Source organism: Conger conger, chromosome 1 (assembly GCF_963514075.1).
Source record: "Conger conger chromosome 1, fConCon1.1, whole genome shotgun sequence".
In the NCBI taxonomy this organism is placed as follows: domain Eukaryota; kingdom Metazoa; phylum Chordata; class Actinopteri; order Anguilliformes; family Congridae; genus Conger; species Conger conger.
In genome coordinates, this window is record NC_083760.1 from 74,796,534 (window position 1) to 74,815,872 (window position 19,339).

General features: G+C 44.1%; 2 protein-coding genes across 4 annotated transcripts; both read left to right on the forward strand.

Moving 5' to 3' along the window:
- The first annotated feature begins 904 nt into the window (after positions 1-904).
- On the forward strand, positions 905-15,111 carry trim33l (tripartite motif containing 33, like). Of its 3 annotated transcripts, none has more exons than XM_061217670.1 (20): positions 905-1,292; positions 1,400-1,621; positions 2,422-2,522; positions 2,632-2,770; positions 3,763-3,880; positions 3,982-4,098; positions 4,702-4,816; positions 5,079-5,225; positions 5,630-5,741; positions 6,050-7,248; positions 8,508-8,957; positions 9,403-9,466; positions 9,692-9,719; positions 9,978-10,113; positions 10,360-10,506; positions 10,777-10,934; positions 11,707-11,812; positions 12,152-12,220; positions 12,329-12,463; positions 12,627-15,111. In XM_061217670.1, exons 2-20 carry the CDS (start codon positions 1,402-1,404, stop codon positions 12,891-12,893), a joined length of 3,828 nt encoding a protein of 1,275 aa, XP_061073654.1. In that variant the 5' UTR covers positions 905-1,292; positions 1,400-1,401; the 3' UTR covers positions 12,894-15,111. The 3 variants fall into 3 exon arrangements, with proteins under 3 accessions (XP_061073654.1, XP_061073663.1, XP_061073672.1); XM_061217679.1 differs by having other exon boundaries at positions 11,710-11,812; XM_061217688.1 differs by lacking the exon at positions 10,360-10,506.
- Positions 15,112-16,552: 1,441 nt separating this feature from the next.
- On the forward strand, positions 16,553-18,075 carry zgc:171704 (Ras-related and estrogen-regulated growth inhibitor-like protein). Its single transcript, XM_061261433.1, has 4 exons — positions 16,553-16,734; positions 16,926-16,979; positions 17,098-17,174; positions 17,351-18,075. The coding sequence occupies exons 1-4, from the start codon at positions 16,620-16,622 to the stop codon at positions 17,756-17,758; spliced, it is 654 nt and encodes a 217-aa protein (XP_061117417.1). The 5' UTR covers positions 16,553-16,619; the 3' UTR covers positions 17,759-18,075.
- Positions 18,076-19,339: the final 1,264 nt, after the last annotated feature.

Below are 19,339 nucleotides of genomic sequence, written 5' to 3' on the forward strand. Positions count from 1 at the left end.
GATCTCCCAGATTGGCATACCTCACCAGGCAGTGGGATTTGGCCAGGTAGTCGAGGCAAATGGCTTTCACTGGGACAGATTTCTGCACAGTTTTCCCAAGGTTCCTGGATGGTTATGATGTCTGAGGTGTACTGTTTGCACCAGTCACACTGAGCCAAGCAAAATGATACCAAACATGAAAATGAAGAATCTGAGAGGAGGGGGTAATTTGGGGGGAGGGGGGGACTGCTGTTTTGGGCCAATGCAATGTTCTTTCGCACCTTCCCCCACAGTATGGGTGCCACTCGGGGGAGAGTTCAATTACTTTACAGCCACTTTATTGCCACAGCATCAGAGGAAGTCAGCAAGCCAGCTGAAGAGCTGACCAGTGCACTGATGAGTGACAATACTCTGATTAATAATTTCAGCCTTACAATATCATACCATATCTTCCATTATTTTTCTCACTCAATAGGTTTTTTTCCAAGTCACTTTAGCACATAATTTCATTAGGCCAGTACAATAACATAAATGATATGGTTTCATGCAATCTCACAAATGTATCAAAAACTTCCTAATGAATGTACAAACACTTGTCACTGCAATGATTAATAAAATTTTCCATCACAAGCAGTACCTTCTTTTGTAGCTTTTTTGCTTGTAAAAGGTACTCGTTAGTACCCAAATAGAACGTTCTAATTTCAGGGCAAAACATTTTATTTTATTTTATTTTTTGTCTTTAAAGGACAAAAACATTGTATAATCGGCTGTTATAAATAATATAATAAATAATTTGGCACCCAGCGCGGGGTTTGGGTACACCCTACACTACAGACCCACGACTTTTACTTTCCTCTTTTCCAATCTTGCTCGGTCAGTGCCTGGACTGTGACGTAACCCACAACGCCACCCCCCTCATGCTTTTTTGATTGGTCGGAATAAAGCTGTTTGAGATCCCTAACAAATTAACATAGTGTTTCATTATTTTGGTGGTGTTACAGTTGTATTTTTATATTTCAGTAACTTTACATTCTGTGAGCTTTCTGTAGCTTCTCTGATAAAACGCTTGAATAAGGAGGGATAGATTGTGTTCAGAGCATTCGTGCGTAAACTTTTTCGCTAAACCTTTTAGTTAGCATTTCAGCTAACTTCGCGTCACGAATAGTGAAGTGAAAGTGCGCAAATAAATTTGAAATGCAAATTGTCATAGCCTACACAAAAAATGTAATATAATGAGGTGAATCCGTGATCTTTTTTGTAGCTAGCTAGCTGCTGAACTGCGCTGGACTCTATATACGTAGGACTTAAAATAGGTAAGTTACGCTAACGTTGTTACCGGGCTAATGCTAGCTAAGTGACATGTCTAGCTGTCGCTTAAATTCTTATGCGTAACATTTTATTTTGTTCGTTCTCTTGTGAGGAATGTTGTCCACCGATCGTGGAAGTCCAGTGGCGCCTCTCTCAGAGGTTGTTGACGCAGTGTCACCCGTGATACCCCCTGCAGCAGCACCTTCTTTGGAAAAATGTGCCGCTTGCGGGACAATATTAAGGCCTAGTCGAAGTCCTCAACTTCTTCCTTGTTTGCATTCTGTGTGTAAAGTGTGCGTACCACCGCCAGTGGGTGTCGAGGAAAGCAAGAGAGGTAAGCTACATTATGTCTGTGTGGCTTGTTATCACAGATATGTGAACATAAACTTGAGTAGTCATTGACAGTGTGTGGGATGGAATGTATTGAGTTAAATTAAAACGAATGTTCAAAGACACTTATATGAACGTCTACCCTCATTCTGAATGCATGCTCGGATTGGAATGTTACACTGAGTAGGTCTGGGTTGTGCTTATCCTAGTCACTGGTGATTTAACTCCACTTGCGTGCAGCAACTGTGGTTTCCTACACAGAAATAGCGTCGCAAGCACTAATACACCTGTCATTAGTCAGTCAGTCCTTTCCCATCCCTAACCCTTTAACCCAGACCAGTGTTAATTTTGCGATCCCAATGGGCTGTAACATGGTGAAACAATAACATATTGTGATAATGATGAAGCTTCTTTCATAATATAAACGAGCAAGACTGATGAGAGCCAAATTTTGAGAAAAATTATTAACATTTTCAGCCAGGGCCCCACAATCAAGTTCCATATGCATTAGGTGCTGTTTTAATATAAGCTGGTATTCAATCAACATTTGTTCTCAACTTTGACTGATGAGTAAAGCAGGATGTTTTCCTTTTTTCTTCACAGGCACCGTTTGGTGAGATAAGCAATCGCTACAATTAACTCCCCAATGTCATTTTGTGTAGAAGAGCTTGCGTTTACTTCTAAGTCAGAGTTCAGGCCATCTCTTGATTGCGTACAGCCTACTATTGTTTGTTATGATTATTGAGATTATTGACTCATTGAGTACGTCCTGTGTAAAACAATCCCTTTTTAACACCTTCCCAGAGTGCCCCAATTGCAAAAGGTCTTATAATACCCTTGAGGTCACGGACAATCCATTGTTAAAGGATTCCACCAATGGACCGGGTACACATCGACTTGCCAAGGTGCGTTCCAGCTCCAGGCGCTCCTCTTGCCTTTAGCTATATCAGTATGTTGTTGCTTTATAGTACGGGTTTATCTGTCTCCCTCTCCCTCCCTCTCTCTCTCTCTCAGTGTGCGGGGTGTGAGGACACAGCCATCAGTGGCTGGTGTGTTGAGTGTGGCGAGGCTCTGTGCTCCATCTGTGTGTCTGCACACCAGAGGGTGCGGGTGACCCGTGAGCACACGGTCCTGCCCCAGAAACTACCCCCAGGTATTTCACAAAGTGGAAAAACCACACCAGCTTAAGTCACTGCAGTGTTCTTGTAGGGGAAAATTCACAGAACAAAAGACCTCCCTCCTAAAAGCATGATAAACAATCACAAGTCAAAACCAGACTCAACCTTGATGAGCAGGCTGGTTCCTCCAAAACTCTCGATGATGTATGCTAAAAGTGTAGCAGTATATCCATATGAAAGTATGATATGTAACCTGTACAGTTTCAAACTGATTAACTGCTGCTTGTTATCAAATCAAATGAACCTAGAACATTAATTACAGCTGAGCTTATGAAAACACAAGAAACCACAGTGAAAACTGTTGAAATGAGAGCAAAGAATGCAACGTACATTTACTCACTTAGAAGAGAATATTAATCAAATGTTTAGTATGTCTGTATATTAGAAGAGAATATTAATCAAATGTTTAGTATGTCTGTATATTTTCAATGATTACTGCTGCTTAGTTCATTTTAGAAAAGTGACCCATATGTGGAAAAATACAGAGTGACGTGTATGCTCAGAAAAAACCATGGATGACATGTATGTTAGAGGCAGTTCGCGAGGGCGGGGGCGCCCTTTACTTTATAGACTTATAGACTTTTGGCAGAGCATGACTGAACTTTGTACACAGTTGGCAGAGCATGAGGACTTTGGGCGATTTGCCACAATGATGTTTGCACCTGTTGGGGGGAGGAGTTAAGATAAGAACAGTGTGGGTGATTTGCCACAATGAAGTTTGAGGAGCAGTTGTAGGAGGAGTAACTGTGTATAAAATGGGTGTAAAAATGACAGTCCAGGTCCATGTTTATGAAAAAACTGGTCCAGCTTTATGCCCTTGTGCTAAATAAAGTCAGATTTTCCTGAAGAGCTTGCTGCCGTGGTGTCTTTTCCCTCGTGAAGATGTTTTTCGACAAATTGGAGATTTGGACTCGTTTCCTAGACACGACATTCTGTGAATCTAAAACCCACTGTTACCTTTCCCCAGGATTCATCCCCACCTTATACTGCCCCACACACAGAGAAGAGCCAATGAAGCTGTTCTGTGTGTCATGCAATCAGCTGACATGTCGGGATTGCCAGTTGACCTATCACAGGAACCACGGGTATGTCAGTCACATACAGCAGTACACATAATCTTAAATTTTCTTTCCCTGTAAAGCATTTCTTTCATCGCAGCATTATTTCCCCTGTATTCTCCCCTTAGCTATCAGTTTCTGAATGAGGCGGTGACTGCACAGAGGGAACAGATTGAGTCTCTGATGGTGAGGGTCAGACAGCAGCGTGCAGTGGTGAAGCAGACTCTGCTGGACTTGGATGGAAGGTAGATGGTGTTTTGAACCCCGTCCGTCAGGCAGTCTCTACCTGTGCTTGCACGGCTCATTTAGTGATGTCATCATGGAATCCACAGTGTTATCTGCATCTAGATACCAAGGCTGCCATGTTCAGGTGCTTAGTTTAACATACTGTAGAGGGCTGAAGGTATATTCTGCACTCTTGTTCAAATCCTGGTGTTTTTTTCAAGGCACTGTCGTGTACTGCTTGAAAAAATGAGCCAAATGTGAAACAAAATATAAAACATTCTACAATTATCTTGAACCAAAAAAAAATGCCAACAAAATGCACAGGACCCCGTCAACTATAATAGTGACAGCTTTGTGCAACTTCACTGCTGATTTAGGATGCACGCAGGAAAATGGGCTGACGAGCCTTCCAATAAAATGCCATGCTTTAATCGAGTTTCATCCTGACTATGAACTGCTTTGAGGCCATTTGAGACTGTGCCTTGGTTACAGGGGAGATTTGTTCTTTGTTATCTGTCGCTGTGTTGATTGTGCCTGGATCAATCTAAGAAAGAGCAGCCTGTTATACAATTTAAATGAATTTAGTAAATGTATTTGATAACAGTCTCTGCATGAACCACCAGACTGCAGGACTTACAGGACATGAAATCCAAAGCGAAGAGTAAACTGCAGAAAATGCTGATCTATATCCGCTGTGCCCTGTTGAAGAGAACCGCAGAGCTGTTTAAGAACGTTCAGGTATCTGTTCTTCCCTCGGCTTCCATTTACTATAACGGTGTATTTATTTATTTATTTATTGTACCATGTTACTCAGGCCACATTTTCTGAAAAGGAGCTAAAAAAAAGTAATTGGACAGCTTTGGGCATTAAACATTGAATGTTTAGAGACGGTAACATCTTCAGAACAACTCAACCTCTTGCCAACAAGTGAACTTGGTCAGCTTGCAGGTGTGCGTGCATTGCGACGTGTACACTGAGCCATGGGCTGATTGGTTTTCAGGATTTGTGTGGGTGTGAGGCGCAGAAAATCACGGAGCGGCAGAATGATCTGAGAACGATGGACGAGAGACAGGAGTACATCCTGTCCTTCACAGAGAGAGCTCTACAGATGGAGAACCACTCGGCTCTGCTCTCCTGTAAAAAACAGGTACATTACTCCTGTGTGCGCTTATGTGGTCTCTCCTGTGGAACCAGACTCACGCTAATGTATGAGCATGTCAAATGTAGAATCTTACATTTACATTTCATTACAGTCGTTTGGCAGACACTGTTATCCAGAGTGACGTACAATAGAGCAAAACCATAACCAGGGACACGTGTGCTGAAACCCCTTGAAGGAATTACAGGTCCAAGTGTAGAAGCGACCACATAGATTAAAAACTTGAACCATTACAGAGTGATCAGATGACAAATTTACCGAGAAGTAGCAATACAACGGTTATGGCAAATATGTGTAGAATGTACATGTTCAGCAAAGGTACTGTACCTCACAAAGCCTTCTGGGGTCTAAGTCACAGCCTGAGTCCCACTCTTACCTCTTCTCACCTACAGATCCAGTCCCAGCTGCAGGACCTTCTGTCCCAAAGTGCCTTTCCCCCGGCCTCTATGATAGATGTGAGATTGCAATTCGACCAGCAGTCTTGCTGCCAAATCGCCACAGTTGGTATGTTCTCCACTCTGTATGAATAAGTGCGTGAGATCCTGCTTACAGCCCAGATTTCATAATTAATTGTAATATTTTTGCATCCACTTATCTATGACCTTTAAGAAACGTTTTATTAGTCAATGGCCCAGTTGCCAGACTGCCTTCCTGAAATTTCTTCTAAATGCTATTTTGTTATGCTTTATTGCCCTGAACTTATCGGCCTTGATTACGTACACCCACATTTAAGTTGCATGCATTTGTCAGTTATCAGACAGTTCAGTTTAGTCTCAGCCTATGTTAGTTACTTGTGTTACCTTTCTCGGCAGGTAAAATCGTGTCAAACGAAGTCCCCTTTTTCCGCAAAAGACATGATGCTGTTCCAAAGAAGTCATCACTTCCCCCTGTTCAAAGGCAAAATGTTCATCCTGCACCCTCCTCCTATCAACCCTATTCTACTACCCTTCCTGCCCCCTCTCCTTCGCACAGCCCCCTCTTTTCTCCCCAAATCACCCCCACCTCTGTGTGCAGTTTGTCCGTTACCTCGGAGTCTACTGCCGCTTCCCACGCCCCCCTAGTGTCCGTTTCACATCAGTCCTCCTCCGCGTCGACACTCCCTTCCAACTCATCCATCACTCCTCCTCCCCCCTACTCCGCTCGGGCTCAGACCTCAGCTCCCTCAGCCCCCGACTCCTTCCCCAGGGCTCAGGGTCAGCCCTCTCGACAGCGCAGAAACAAGCAGACCTGGTCCTTTCATCCCTACCAACCCAAAAATGACAAACTGGCTGGGCAGCAGCCAAACCCCTGCTCCGCTGAGCCTCCTCAGCAGCTGGGGAGGGTCAGTGCCCCTGCCCCCTCCCCCCTCCCTGAGTCTCAGTCCCCCCCTGTCTCTGTCCTGCCTGTGGTCCTCTCCCTGCTGGCTCCCAGCATCCTCCATACCTGTCCGGAGCAGTGGAACGCACACGCGGTGCCAAACGCAACGGCTGGATCGCATACCGCCCCACACGGGCCTTGGTCTGAAATCTGTTCCACGGAGCTGGCCGAATTAACCGGCCGCGTTTGGCCTGACAAAGAAGAGCAGCAGTCCAAGCCGCTGCAGTGCGTCCTGCCCATCAAAGCGCCTGCGGATTCCCCGTGCGAGAGGGCGCCCCCTGCTGGCTGCGAGAGAACGGCCGACTGGAGCCCTCCCGCCACCGAGAACGAGCCCACCTCCACCGTGAAGGAAACGGACGCCGCGCTTCCTCAGGTCGAGGGGGCGGAGCTTCCCTGCGCCGCAGGGTCACCTGATAGCTGGCGTGCCGGTGACACAGACGCCACCTTCACCAACGGAACCAGCGCTCCGCTCTGCGCTGAAGTCCCAGCAGCCCTGGGGCACGCAGGAGCTGTCCCTGAGGACCCAGCTAACACTACAGCGGCCCACGCTCCCTCGGTCCCCACGCTTGATTTAGTCGTGACTGTGGGGGCTCCCCGAGAGCCTCAGCCAGGCCACAGCTCTCCCACCTTCAGCCACTCCCTCCAGAACCAGGCGGTGGGTGTCTTAACGCTGTTCTGTGTGCTTCTCTCTCGTGTTTCCATGTGTGTGATGTGATTGTGTGCCTCAATCTTCCAACTGAAGGGGCTGGTGTGGGTGCAGGCTTTTGTTCCAACCAAGCAAGTAGCGTTCCTGATTCAAGGTCCTTAGGAAGGACTCGGTGGTTTATTAGTTGAATTGTGTATAAGCGCGTGGTTGGAACAAAAGCCTGCACCCATATTGGCCCATTCTGGGTAATTGAAGACCCTTGTGCTGGAGCCTCTCAGTGACGGTGCTTGTCCTTGAGGGTTCTCATGTCCTGCAGCTGAATGGCAGCAGCTCTACTCTATTGATCGGACAGACAGTGAGAATAATCCGGTGTGATGGCTCCCCAGGTGTAGGATCTGCAGTGTTCCCAGTTGGAGTGTCGTTCTGTCCGGTCCCATCAAACATCCGTTAGTGTAGCCCCCCTGCCTCTCTCCCAAGATGGCTGTTAGTAGCTGTCGGCCATCTTGCACGTCTGTTCGCTTTGGCTGTACAGAGCTCCCAGCTCCTCTTTCTCCTGCTGCCATTAGGGTCATACTGTTTATCCCGTACACTGTGTTCCAGTTCTGTTCCCCTGCTAAAACAGGCAAACCAATGACAGTGATTTGTTTCCTGAGTTAAGGATGTCCTGTCTTCTGTGTTTTAAAGGAGTAACTTAGTGGTTGAATGTGACACTCATCAGTTGTCTTTAGGCAACAAAAAAACGAATGTGCATACATTTCTTTTATTATTCAGTCATTTAAATGTATTTTAAAACATTTTTCGAAGCCTGTTTGAGCGTGGTAATGAGAACTGTCAATTAGCTATGATTGACAGACTGTGCTCCCACTTCCACACGTTTTTTTTTTTTACCTTAATGCTAAATGAATATAACCAGAAATTTTAAAATAGTCCTTTAAAGGCACTGTAATTTAAGTGAACATTTATGCTAAAGATAATGTTAGTCAAATATTTTCATTGTCTTGCCTGGAGGCCAGAAGTGCAAACCATGGGTCACAAGTTATAGGGAAGGGATAAGGGGAGTGGTTATCCTCGTGTGACACGCTATGAGGAGAACATTCTCAACCGGTTGAATATAGGCCGATACATTTAAAACGCTTACTTCTCCAAAACTAAAGAACGGATGTATTTAATACTTTCATCGTTTGTCTCCATTGCCCTCTTGTGCAAATTGCATATAAAACCTAGAAATTGTTACTCTTTTAAACATCACTCACTGTTTCTCTGAACAGGAAGTCAGAGTGCAGTCCTGTCCTCAGCCTGACCATCCCTCCACACTGTCCCTCCTGAAGGATCCGCACAGCCTGCAACTCTCCAATCAGGACAGCAGCAAGCCTGCAGAAGAACCCTACTTCCAACCAATCAAAATGCAGCATGAAGAGGGCAAGGCCTCCAGCTCAAGAAACTGTGACTCAAAGTCAGCTGCCAGTCAACAGGCCCCACCCATCAGGGCGGGACCGATTGAAATCCGCGTGCGTCAGTTACAGAAGTGCACCGCAAGGCTGCCTGCCACTTTAAGGGAAATACTTGAAGCTAACCACTCCCTGGAAGATTCTGCAGTTTCCGAGAAACATCCAATTTTACGACAGCTGCTTGTGGGCGCTCCCATTACATTACAGTACACTCCCGATGCTGAGGCTGTGGCGACAGACCAGACAGACTATCGCGGCTCCCCTGTAGAGGTGCGTTTATCAGAGGAGCCTGCAGACTGCGGGACAGTCACTGCCAGTCCACACAGTCACTGCCAGTCCACACAGTCACTGCCAGTCCACACAGTCACTGCCAGTCCACACAGTCACTGCCAGTCCACACAGTCACTGCCAGTCCACACATTCACTGCCAGTCCACACAGTCACTGCCAGTCCACACAGTCACTGCCAGTCCACACATTCACTGCCAGTCCACACAGTCACTGCCAGTCCACACAGTCACTGCCAGTCCACACAGTCACTGCCAGTCCACACAGTCACTGCCAGTCCACACATTCACTGCCAGTCCACAGTCACTGCCAGTCCACACAGTCACTGCCAGTCCACACAGTCACTGCCAGTCCACACAGTCACTGCCAGTCCACACAGTCACTGCCAGTACGCACTTCATCCTTGGTGTTCCTTTTCTCTTCAATAGACAGAGAAGACTGATGATGATGAAGATGGTGAAGACAATTTTGGCACAGGCCTCAACAGTGAGAGTGAGTTTAGGCTTTTTTAATCAAATTCAGAAGTTCCAATTAAATTACGCCAGAGGTCACTAGGTCATGCACTAGATTTAACCACAATGTCTCAGTTCACATGTGCTGAAAGGTAACGACTCTTGGACATCCAAATATATGCTTAAAACGGTGTATATATTTCCCACTGTGGACTGACCGGTGCGATATTTTCTGTCTCTCCCTGTCTCAATGCTTCTGGTGTAGATGAGGAATCAGGAGGACCAATTAGCAGGTATTATTTGTATATGTATGTGTGTGTGTTTATATATGTGAGCAAGTGTCTATTGTGTTGTGTATTTTAGTGCGGTGTGCGTGTGTGCGAATGCGTGAATGCACGTGAGTGCGTGTGTGTGTGTGTGTGTGAGTGCTTGTGTGTGTGTGTGATTGCTTGTCTGTGAGTGCTTGTCTGTGTGTGTGTGTGTGTGTGTGTGTGTGTGTGTATGTGTGTGCGTGCTTGCACTTTAGGCTCTAATCTTTTGCTCTCTCCCAGGCCCTGTCTTCCCTGGGTCTCTGTGATGCGGTTGCCCATCTCTGTTCCCCCCTCTGGTGGCCCAATGCCCCAGTTCAGACTGCTCCCTGGCACAACTGAAGACGAAATCCTGCTCCAGATGATCGAGGATGATCAGGTACGACTGGACCAATTCTGCACTCTGCTTTGCCTGGAGATTATAAACATTCCCATTCAAGTGACTTATGGTTCTTTTTTCCATTCGGTTTGGCTAATTCAATGTTCAAAATCTGGTTCATGTAAATTTTTAATTAACAAAATGGGCTTGTGCATGTGTGTGTGCGTGCATGTGCTAATATTCCTGGCTTGCCCACTGCTCCGTTTGTCTGCTTTTGCTGTTGCTTTTTGACTCCCGTCACCTCAGTTCCCAGACGGCCAATCAGCTCAAGCTACTAAGAAGAGGCTGTCAGATCAGTCAAAGGCAAAGCTGATTGTGCTTAGAGGCCCCAAAGCCAACCCCACTCAGCCCCGAAAGTCTCGTCAAAGAGCCAATCACTGCCCTGCTCTGCAGGTAGATCAAGCACTGCCGCTGTCACATTTAAAAGCCTTTAATTCATCAATTAGCTCAACGCTTTCTCTCCTTCCCTGTGCATGCTAAGCTTCCCCATTGTCATCCTTCCTCTTTTCTGTCTGAAAGCACATTCCCTTTTCTTCTGTGGTTTCAGCACATATGTGTTGGTATGACTTCTATCCGCCTGTAATATCAATGCTTCCTTCAGTTGCGGTGATGCAGGTGTTAACTTCCTCTCCTTTCCTCGCTCTCCAACTGCCTGTCTCCAAGCCTGAGGGCTCAAGCCGCCGTCCCACCCAGTCTACCCACAACACCGTGCGGCTGTGCTGCGCTGCCTGTCGGGTAGCTGGAGGTCTGACCGTGTGCGTGCAGTGTGGGAGGGGCTTCCACAGGGACTGCCACATCCCACCAATCAGCTCCGCCTCCAGGTGGGACACTCCTGTTCCAGGTCTCCCTGAGCCCAGAAGAGACCAGGGTCAGCTGTGGTGAATGCCCACCGCCACAAAGGCTGTGGAAGCACTGACACTATCTCTCACCAAAGTTACAATATTAAACAACATGGCTGAATTCACTTCAGCTATACTGTATATGTTCATGTTCATTCAGCTATACTGTATATGTTCATGGTCATATAGGGGGCTGCTACATAGCTAACAACATTGTTATGGGGCCTGGATGAGCCTTGTGACCTCGGATCGGTTCCTGATCAATGCCGATCTGACTGGCCGGTAGCTCTGTAATAGGGTAACACACTATTGACGATTGCTCGTCAAGGGAATGGGAGGGTTCAGTCGGATTGGGTTTCCATGTTCATTGCTATCTAGCTACCCCTGCTGGTCGAGCAGGCACTCGTGGATGCAGTTAAAGCTGTATAGGAAAGGTCTTCTTCCGACTCCACTCTGTCCAAGCTTTGATGTAGTCTGCAGTTTATACAGAAGTAGTTTCAGGATACTGTGTGCTTGGAGGGGCACTGTGGATGTCTACATTCTCTCAAATCGACAGTGGGGTCCTTGCATGAACATGGCTGCTGTTGCAGATGATTGGACATTCCAAATTGAGTTTGGGAATTTGATATACTAAGCCCTGTGTTGGGGGGAAAAAAACTCAAACTTAGATTAGTTAGCAAACTAACTTTAGTGGATAACTAGCTAGTGACTGCTGACATGAAGCAGTAAAGCTCTCTGGTTCTGTGCTAACTAGCAGTGCGGACTGGCAGTGTATGCTGTGTCGGGACCTGTCGGACGTAGGGGACCTGTACAGCGATGAGAGACCCAGACTGCCCTCTCTCAGCCTCCTGGACCAGAGGGTATGATTGTCCAGTCTGTGCCACTGCACTTCTCATTCTAATGCTACCATTTCTGCTCATGGCTGCTTGCTGTGTCATTCTGCCTTTAGCCCTGACACTGCAATTGGCCGTTGCCCAGCAGAGCCCACCTTTGTGGTCCCCTATTGGGTCTCACCTCTGCTCTCTGATTGGTTAAATTTTAGAGGTCCCGCAAGATTTTTAACGGTGAATTCTGTTCAGTAGTAGTTCCAGAAGAGAAGTATGTCAGGCATAGCTCCAGAGACTCTGTATCCTTGTATGTTCGTGTTCTGCAGTGCTCTATTTTGAGTCCTCATTTTGTCTTTCTCTCAATGACAACAGAAATGTGAGCATCTCCTTCTCGCCCTGATGTGTAAGAAGTACAGCAGTGTCCTGTATCGCAAAGTAGAGGTGGGTGTGTTCAAAACTTCAATTGGGCTGCCTTCCAAAGGTACTGAATTTCACTGCGTTTTAACTTGGCTCTGTATTTCTGAACCTGTATTTCTGTCCGTTGTTCAGCTGTCCTCACATTACATTGACATCACACTGATTCGTGGACGATTGCTTCAGAAGCTGTCTCCTCCATATCGGACCCCTTCAGAGTTTGTCTCTGATATATGGGTTCTCTTGGAAACCCTGTCAAAGAATTCAGAGGTATGAATCCTGCACCTTTACTGTCTTAATATGTATTTTCTGTTTATTCATTACTTACCCAAGTGTGGCAGATGCTTCATACGTCATGTTGCACAGTGCAGTCCGGGAACAGCAATAGACGTACGCAAAGCTGCGTCTGTCTTAACATCTGCTTCTGCCTCAGGAGAGCGGCCTGGTGTTCAGGATGCAGAAATACTTCCAGAAGAAGCTGAGCAGAGCGTTTGGGGACGCGCTCCACCCATCCCTGCTGAAGTGCCCCGGGGCGGAGGACGGCGTGACGGAGCCAGACGCCGGGGCTGAGACGGGGAAAGTCCGGGAGACGCTGAAGAGGATGCGGGAATTCATCGCTGCGTACCGCCCCGCGTTGGCCAAGAAAGTCTGCAAGGACGTGGGGACGGAGCCAAAGGAAGAGAGCCGGGACTCTGTATAAAGACACTGACTCTGCGCTGTCCTGCCATGTCTCTAAGGATCTACCTCAGGCCCTCCTTGTGCATAGGAGAACACTGAAACGTCATGCAAACTCCCACCATCTCCGTTCACACATTTGGTAGACGGCACTGTTCTAGTGTGACCTTGAATACCAGTGGTAACCAACCCTGTTCCTGGAGATCTGCCATCCTGTAGGTTTTCATTCCAACCCAGCACAACGCATTCAACAGATAAAGATATTGTGGAGAGAGTCAGGTGTGCCAAATTAGGGTTGGAATGAAAAGCTACAGGATGGTAGATTTCCAGGAACAGGGTTGGTTATTACCATTGTAAAAAGTATTGGCCTGGAATTATGTGAATTTGATCCAATTTACACTGCACTACATGCTAAACGCATACAAGTTTCAACATTTGACATGTATGAGGCTACAATTTACAGTGTTTTGGGTGAGGGTCCCAATCTGCTCTCATAGCCAACACCTGATGAACTAAGCCATGTGAGCCCCTTACGATTGATTTACAAAGATGTTTTATACAGTATTTTGTTCCATGCATTATGCGACTCCTGTAGCCTGTTGAAGACCTGTTGCTGTTTGGGGGCTAATGCAGTACTGAGGGTGAGGGTCAGTGTGAGGGTGTTTCTATTTTGGTGGTGAAGTTCACCTTTCAGTCCGTTTGGTTCATTATAGGAATGATTTTTTTTTTTGTGCAAGTATCTTGTGTAAGGCAGTGGTTCCCAAACTCAGTCCTGGGGGCCCCCTGTGTATGCTGGTTTTGGTTCAATCCCTGAAATTTGACAAGAGGTTAGTTTTCATGTTTAGAGGAATTATTTTAACCCTTGTTAACTATATTATGTCAGAAATGGCTATGCATGGCATGAAGAGTAATAATCCTTATTGCAAACCAAAAAATGTATAAATGGACCAAATTAGGTGAATCAATAGGCTCATAATTAGGTCATTCAGCATGTGTTTCAGTTTGTTATTAACACATTGCCGGTTTGACTCGTTATTTGCTTTGTTTTTGAACTCTTCATTATCTACCAAATGGTTATTGGTAGAATAATTTTAGCAGTTAGCCTATTGATTCACTCCAGTCTTTAATGTGATGAGTTATAGCATATACAATATACAATACAGCATAATAAGCACAACATTAACATAAGACTATTATTCTTCATGGAATGTTTAGCTATTAAGAGGGTAAATTAATCCCTCAAGACATGAAGCGCACAAAATTCTGGAATTGCAACTGTGTTTTGAACCAAAACCATTATAAACGGCGCCCCCAGGATCGAGTTTGGGAACACTGCCTTAAGGGTCTCTTCTCTGTATATTTATATTGGGCTCTAGGCAGCATCTTTGTTTAAACCTTTGTTGCTAATAAATTAATTTCCCTTTGGTGGGGAAAAGCTCATTTATTTGGGAATTTGACTTCACTTTTATATCTCAGAAGTACTTGAAGTTTCAGAAATGATCATTTCTGTCTGTTGATTTTGAGTAGATTATGAGAACAGTACACTGTTGAATAATAATTGTTAGGACATTTATTCTACAGGAGTCCATATTTGGACAGTGACACTATTTTTGTTTTGCCTCTGTATTCCAGCCCATTGGATTTGAAATGAGTGAATTAGTATTAATATTAATATTAACATAATTAATCAGTTATTGTATTTTGGTCTTGACTTTTAATTTGTAAGAATGGTATCTGGGAGTATATTTAAACTATTGTCTGCATAAGAAAAATGGACCTGCAAGTGTTCAAACGGTAAACAGGAAAGGACTTGCATATGGCTTCCTATAGAACAATCACTTGTTCAATCACTGTCTCTTTGTCTGCACATTTTTATGCAATATTCCAAACTATTTTAACAAACAGTTCATTAATTCCATAATAAGTATATAAATGGGGTCAAACAATCTTATGTCATCTTTTTCTTATATGGTAGACTTCCCAAATTCCAAATGTATCCTTTTGGGATTACTTCTGGGCATTGGTGGAAATGTCTTAAATCCTCAGGTACAGTATAGATGGAATTTTAACTGGAATGCATTTATATTGGCTAAAAGCATACATTTTTGTATATATATTTATATGCATATAAGTTATCTTGCTCCTAACATTTGAAATTTACTTGCACTTTGCTGTCTGTTCAATTGCTCATCCAATTTGGGAGTGTTTTGCTATTGTACAGAATAAAAACTTGACTATGCACACTTTGATATCATTTGGCAATGTTTTGTTAGTGGCTGGGAAAAAATGTATTAAAGCCAAATTTCTTCCTGGAATTATACATTGATATAAAATGTATTCACGTGATGACCAATAACCAGATCACTAAAGATAGTAAGCTCAGCATTATTTATCATGTTAGAATTCTGAGTTCATGTAAGACAATAACTGAAAATAAATTAATGCGCTAGCAGCTTTTCCGTAAGGGCACTGGCAAGGCCAGTTTGGTCATAAACCAAACATATTGCCGGGCTACTGCAACTAGCTTTTATTTCCACCAAGTTCTGTTATGTTGAGGATTGTTCCACCAGAGGGAGTCATGATCCATATTGTTTTCTCATCTTGCTGTAAACCCAGACTACTTCCTTGGGATGCAGATTCTTCGGTGAAATTTCAATGTACTGTCTAGAATGCACTTTATGAATAATTTTAAACATAAAACATAAAGTATTGTACTTGGCAGTCATCAAAACAGTTGCCTTCATAAAATATGCATAGATATTATTCAAGCACTGATGGTATAAACACTGACAGATACAGACTGTATACTCACAAGCTGTGATGCATCTGAATAATACTTGTCCATTCCCAATGATCTAAATGACAAATAAATGGTACAATTTGTGTTGGGCTACATTTGGCCAGCAGGCCACTAGTTGAAAAGCCCTGCTTTAGCCCGATTAAAAACCTGCCCCGTTGATTACTTTTTTCTTTTATTATCAGGTCTGAGGTGGACCATGTAGTTTGTGTGTAAAGTATGTACGTACAGTAAGTAATTTCATGAAACTGTAGAATTCTTATATTAATGTATGCAAATAGAGTGTCCTATTGGTATGCCGCCTGGTCTCATGCTAGTTTGCCGTTTTCAGTTATTCTGTAATCGACCAATAGTGTTTAACATACTGTTTTAAGCTCGCGCAAAATGTACAGCATCTAAGCACCTGGAATAACGTGCATCCTACATTACATTATGTAGGTACTATAGTGATAAGCACTGGTGAAGTAAGGATGACTTATACATATTATTTTCATGGTGACAGTTCAAACAGTCTGGTTCATTTTCCTTTATAACCAGCTGCTTACATTTTCATAGTGCGTCCAATCTACAAAGTTCAAGCAATTCACTTCTGCCATGGTGACTTTAAATGTCGCTTTGCCTGACACAACGCTCAAACGTTGATTTACGGTGTAATTTATTTGTTTCTCCAAGACAGAATGACAGTTCAAGTCTGTTCATTCTCTCACACTTCCTCTTAACAGTTTGTCCGTATCTTTCGGGAGAGTAGCTTCTTGTTCACCATTTCATGGCGGGCATCCCACTTGCTCTGTTGTGAGTTCCCTCAACTGGCTTCTCCCATTGGCTCAGCTGAAGTTCAACCTCCTTATAGGATCCTCCCGTCTGTGTAGTATATATAAGCTCAGCTGTGGGTGCAGGCGTGTGCAGTGACAGTGAAAACGTTTTGTAGTAAGATCGGAAGTACGAGGCTTTCAAATGGTGGTTCAAGTCAAACACAACACAAATCATAGCGGCAAAACAATGGATGGAGCGCAGCAAAAAGTGGAAGCTAACATATTGCTGCTTGGAGCCGAAAATGTGGGGAAGTCAGGTGCGTTGAGTAGTTACTAGGTTACTGTCATATTTTGTGTAGCATCGTTTAACCTACACGTGAGCAAAGCTGTGTTTAGTGTTTATCATGATGCGAGCCTGAAGATTTAGCTTAGCTGTTTTTACAAGTGTACATTTACTTTTTGGACTACATTAATGTCACATTTACCGTGCGTTTTCATCTGTTTACAGCGCTCACTGTACGATTTCTCACACGAAGATTCATCGGCGAGTACGGCGAAATAGGTAAGCTACTGTGTAGAACTTTGGTGAATTGATCAGTCCCAATGTTGCTGTTGTTGTTCAGTTTAGATGTGGGCTACGCAGGATTCTTTAATAATCCGACTTCTTCTTGTATACACAGAATCCATATACAATCACAACGACAAAATCGATGGACGGGACATTTCTTTCAACATCTGGGATTCGCTGTACCCACAGGTAATGATGTTTTTTCTGTGGTTGAACATGTGAAAATCATCTAGTCTTTATAGATCATAAAAAGCTTTTTAAAAAAGCACAAAACAGCTTAATGTTTTTGGATATTGGTAACGGTGGTTCCAGAAACGAGCGAAATTATAATGAAATTATAATCATTCATTCATTCACCTTCTCAGAACTGTGAGACTACGGAATCGATCACTGAAAAGCATTTGCAATGGGCCGACGGTTTGATTCTGGTGTACAGCATATGTGACCGCTCAAGCTTTGAAGTGGTCCGGCAACAGGTGCATCGCATCAAGCAAGCGAAGAAGACCTCCGGAGTTTCACCCATCATAATCGTTGGAAACAAGCGTGACCTCCAACACCAACGCACTGTGTCTAGTGAAGAGGGCCGGCTCCTGGCGTTGTCTGCTGACTGTGGCTTCTTTGAAATCTCGGCTGCTGAAGCGTACCATGGCGTTCTGCTGGTGTTCCACGAACTGTTCGACCTCATCAGGGAGGCAAGGGCCCTTAAGAAGGGTGGCTTCAAGGGCATCGTAAGGAGCATGTCGGCGGTTTTTGGGAGGAAACGCACTGAGTAGTACAGCCATACCCTACTGGTTGAGTGATATTGTAAGAAATGCATGTTTTCAAAACTGTTGTTTTGAATTGCTAGATGACCGAGCCTGTTGGAGGATACCCACGTGCTGCATCCATGGCCCCGAGTGGAGCATGTGAAAGGGGATTGGTTTTATGTAGCTTGCAAGTTTGAACTGGGGAGGTAGAGTAGTTCTAAAATGGCTTTAAAATGTCTACTCTCATACCTTTTTGACAATAGGAAATCATTTTGAGAATGAAAGGCGGTCGGCATGTTGAACTGAAAGGAATCCTGGGCTCTGTGTGAAGAATGTTTTTTCTTAATGGCTCAATTAGCCATCATTTCAAACTGAAAAGATGTATTTGAAGCTGTAGCTGACACTGAAGGATTGATGCAATCTGAGTGATGTTCAGTAGTAATTCCACTCCAATATGATGGGTGGAAAAATGTGTTTTGGCTTTGATTGAAAGTGAAACTGTGAATCCCATAAATGTTCCATGAGGGTACATCAAATTCACAGTCTGCTGTGCAACAGATGGCATGGAGTAGGGCCATGACAGAGACATTTTCAGGTGCAGGTGCTCAAAGTGAGAAAAGGGCATACCAATTTAGAAAAAGAAAAACATTTATTTTACCAAAATTAATTGCAGCAGGTGAAAAGGGGCAGAAGCACAGGCAGCCAGTGTCTGGATCTGACAGAACTGCATTTGACATGAGCTCCTGCACCTGGACTTTATATGACCGTAGCGTTTTCCCCAGTTTGGAAAGTATGAAAATGTTACAGTATTAGGTTTTTTTTTTTTGGGGTGGGGGTTCATTATTGCTTGGATTGCTGTCTTTTTTTACATTGAGAAGTGAAACTGATTCAGAATGTAATTTCCTACTGTTTTGCTAAATAAATGGTTGGAAAACTAATGGTTTTATTTGTGTTCTTGGCTTTCCCTTAATGTCCCTAAGTTTGGATTTGAACATTATATAGTTTGTGGAGAAGAGACATTACAGAAAGACATTAAGAGATATATAAAGTTTGTGAAGTGATGAGATGTACATTGTAAAATCAGCTTCATAAACAGCATGTAATGTATACCACACCATGAATTCAAGATTTTTATTTATTGAAATCAAGTGATTAAAATGTAAAAGGTCCCACAATATAAAGGTGATTTGCATAGCCTTTATGTAGCCTACTAGCATCGGGTAACATAACAGTGGTGTCCACAGCAGGTCCTGGAGGTCCACTGTCTAGAAGGTTTAAATCTTTGTTACTATTAATATTATTGCCAGAAGTGCTTTTCTGATGAGGTGTCCAAACACATTTTCCATTTATCCAACTGTACATTTCCAGAGTCTGTTCAGATCAAAAACCCACACAGGATTTCATCCTACATGCTTCTGGTTAATTATCCAGAAGAATAACCACTGTATGTTGTTGCCACCCATCAGCTGACAGACACCTAAACTGACTCCTGTTCCCAGAAAATCAGAGGTTCTGATTTTAACTGATTTAAACCTGAGTACAAGACAAATTTAAAGAACAGAAACTAAGTGGACACCACAGCTCTACATAAAATAATAACTCATTAAA

Bases quoted from the DNA above. Each gene is read 5' to 3' on its own strand.
- trim33l (XM_061217670.1), top strand. From the start codon at position 1,402: ATGTTGTCCACCGATCGTGGAAGTCCAGTGGCGCCTCTCTCAGAGGTT. The intron at 2,771-3,762 runs GTATTTCACAAA...ACCTTTCCCCAG, and splicing joins GCCCCAGAAACTACCCCCAG to GATTCATCCCCACCTTATAC. The intron at 3,881-3,981 runs GTATGTCAGTCA...TTCTCCCCTTAG, and splicing joins ACCTATCACAGGAACCACGG to CTATCAGTTTCTGAATGAGG.
- zgc:171704 (XM_061261433.1), top strand. From the start codon at position 16,620: ATGGTGGTTCAAGTCAAACACAACACAAATCATAGCGGCAAAACAATG. The intron at 16,735-16,925 runs GTGCGTTGAGTA...ATCTGTTTACAG, and splicing joins CGAAAATGTGGGGAAGTCAG to CGCTCACTGTACGATTTCTC. The intron at 17,175-17,350 runs GTAATGATGTTT...TCACCTTCTCAG, and splicing joins GGGATTCGCTGTACCCACAG to AACTGTGAGACTACGGAATC.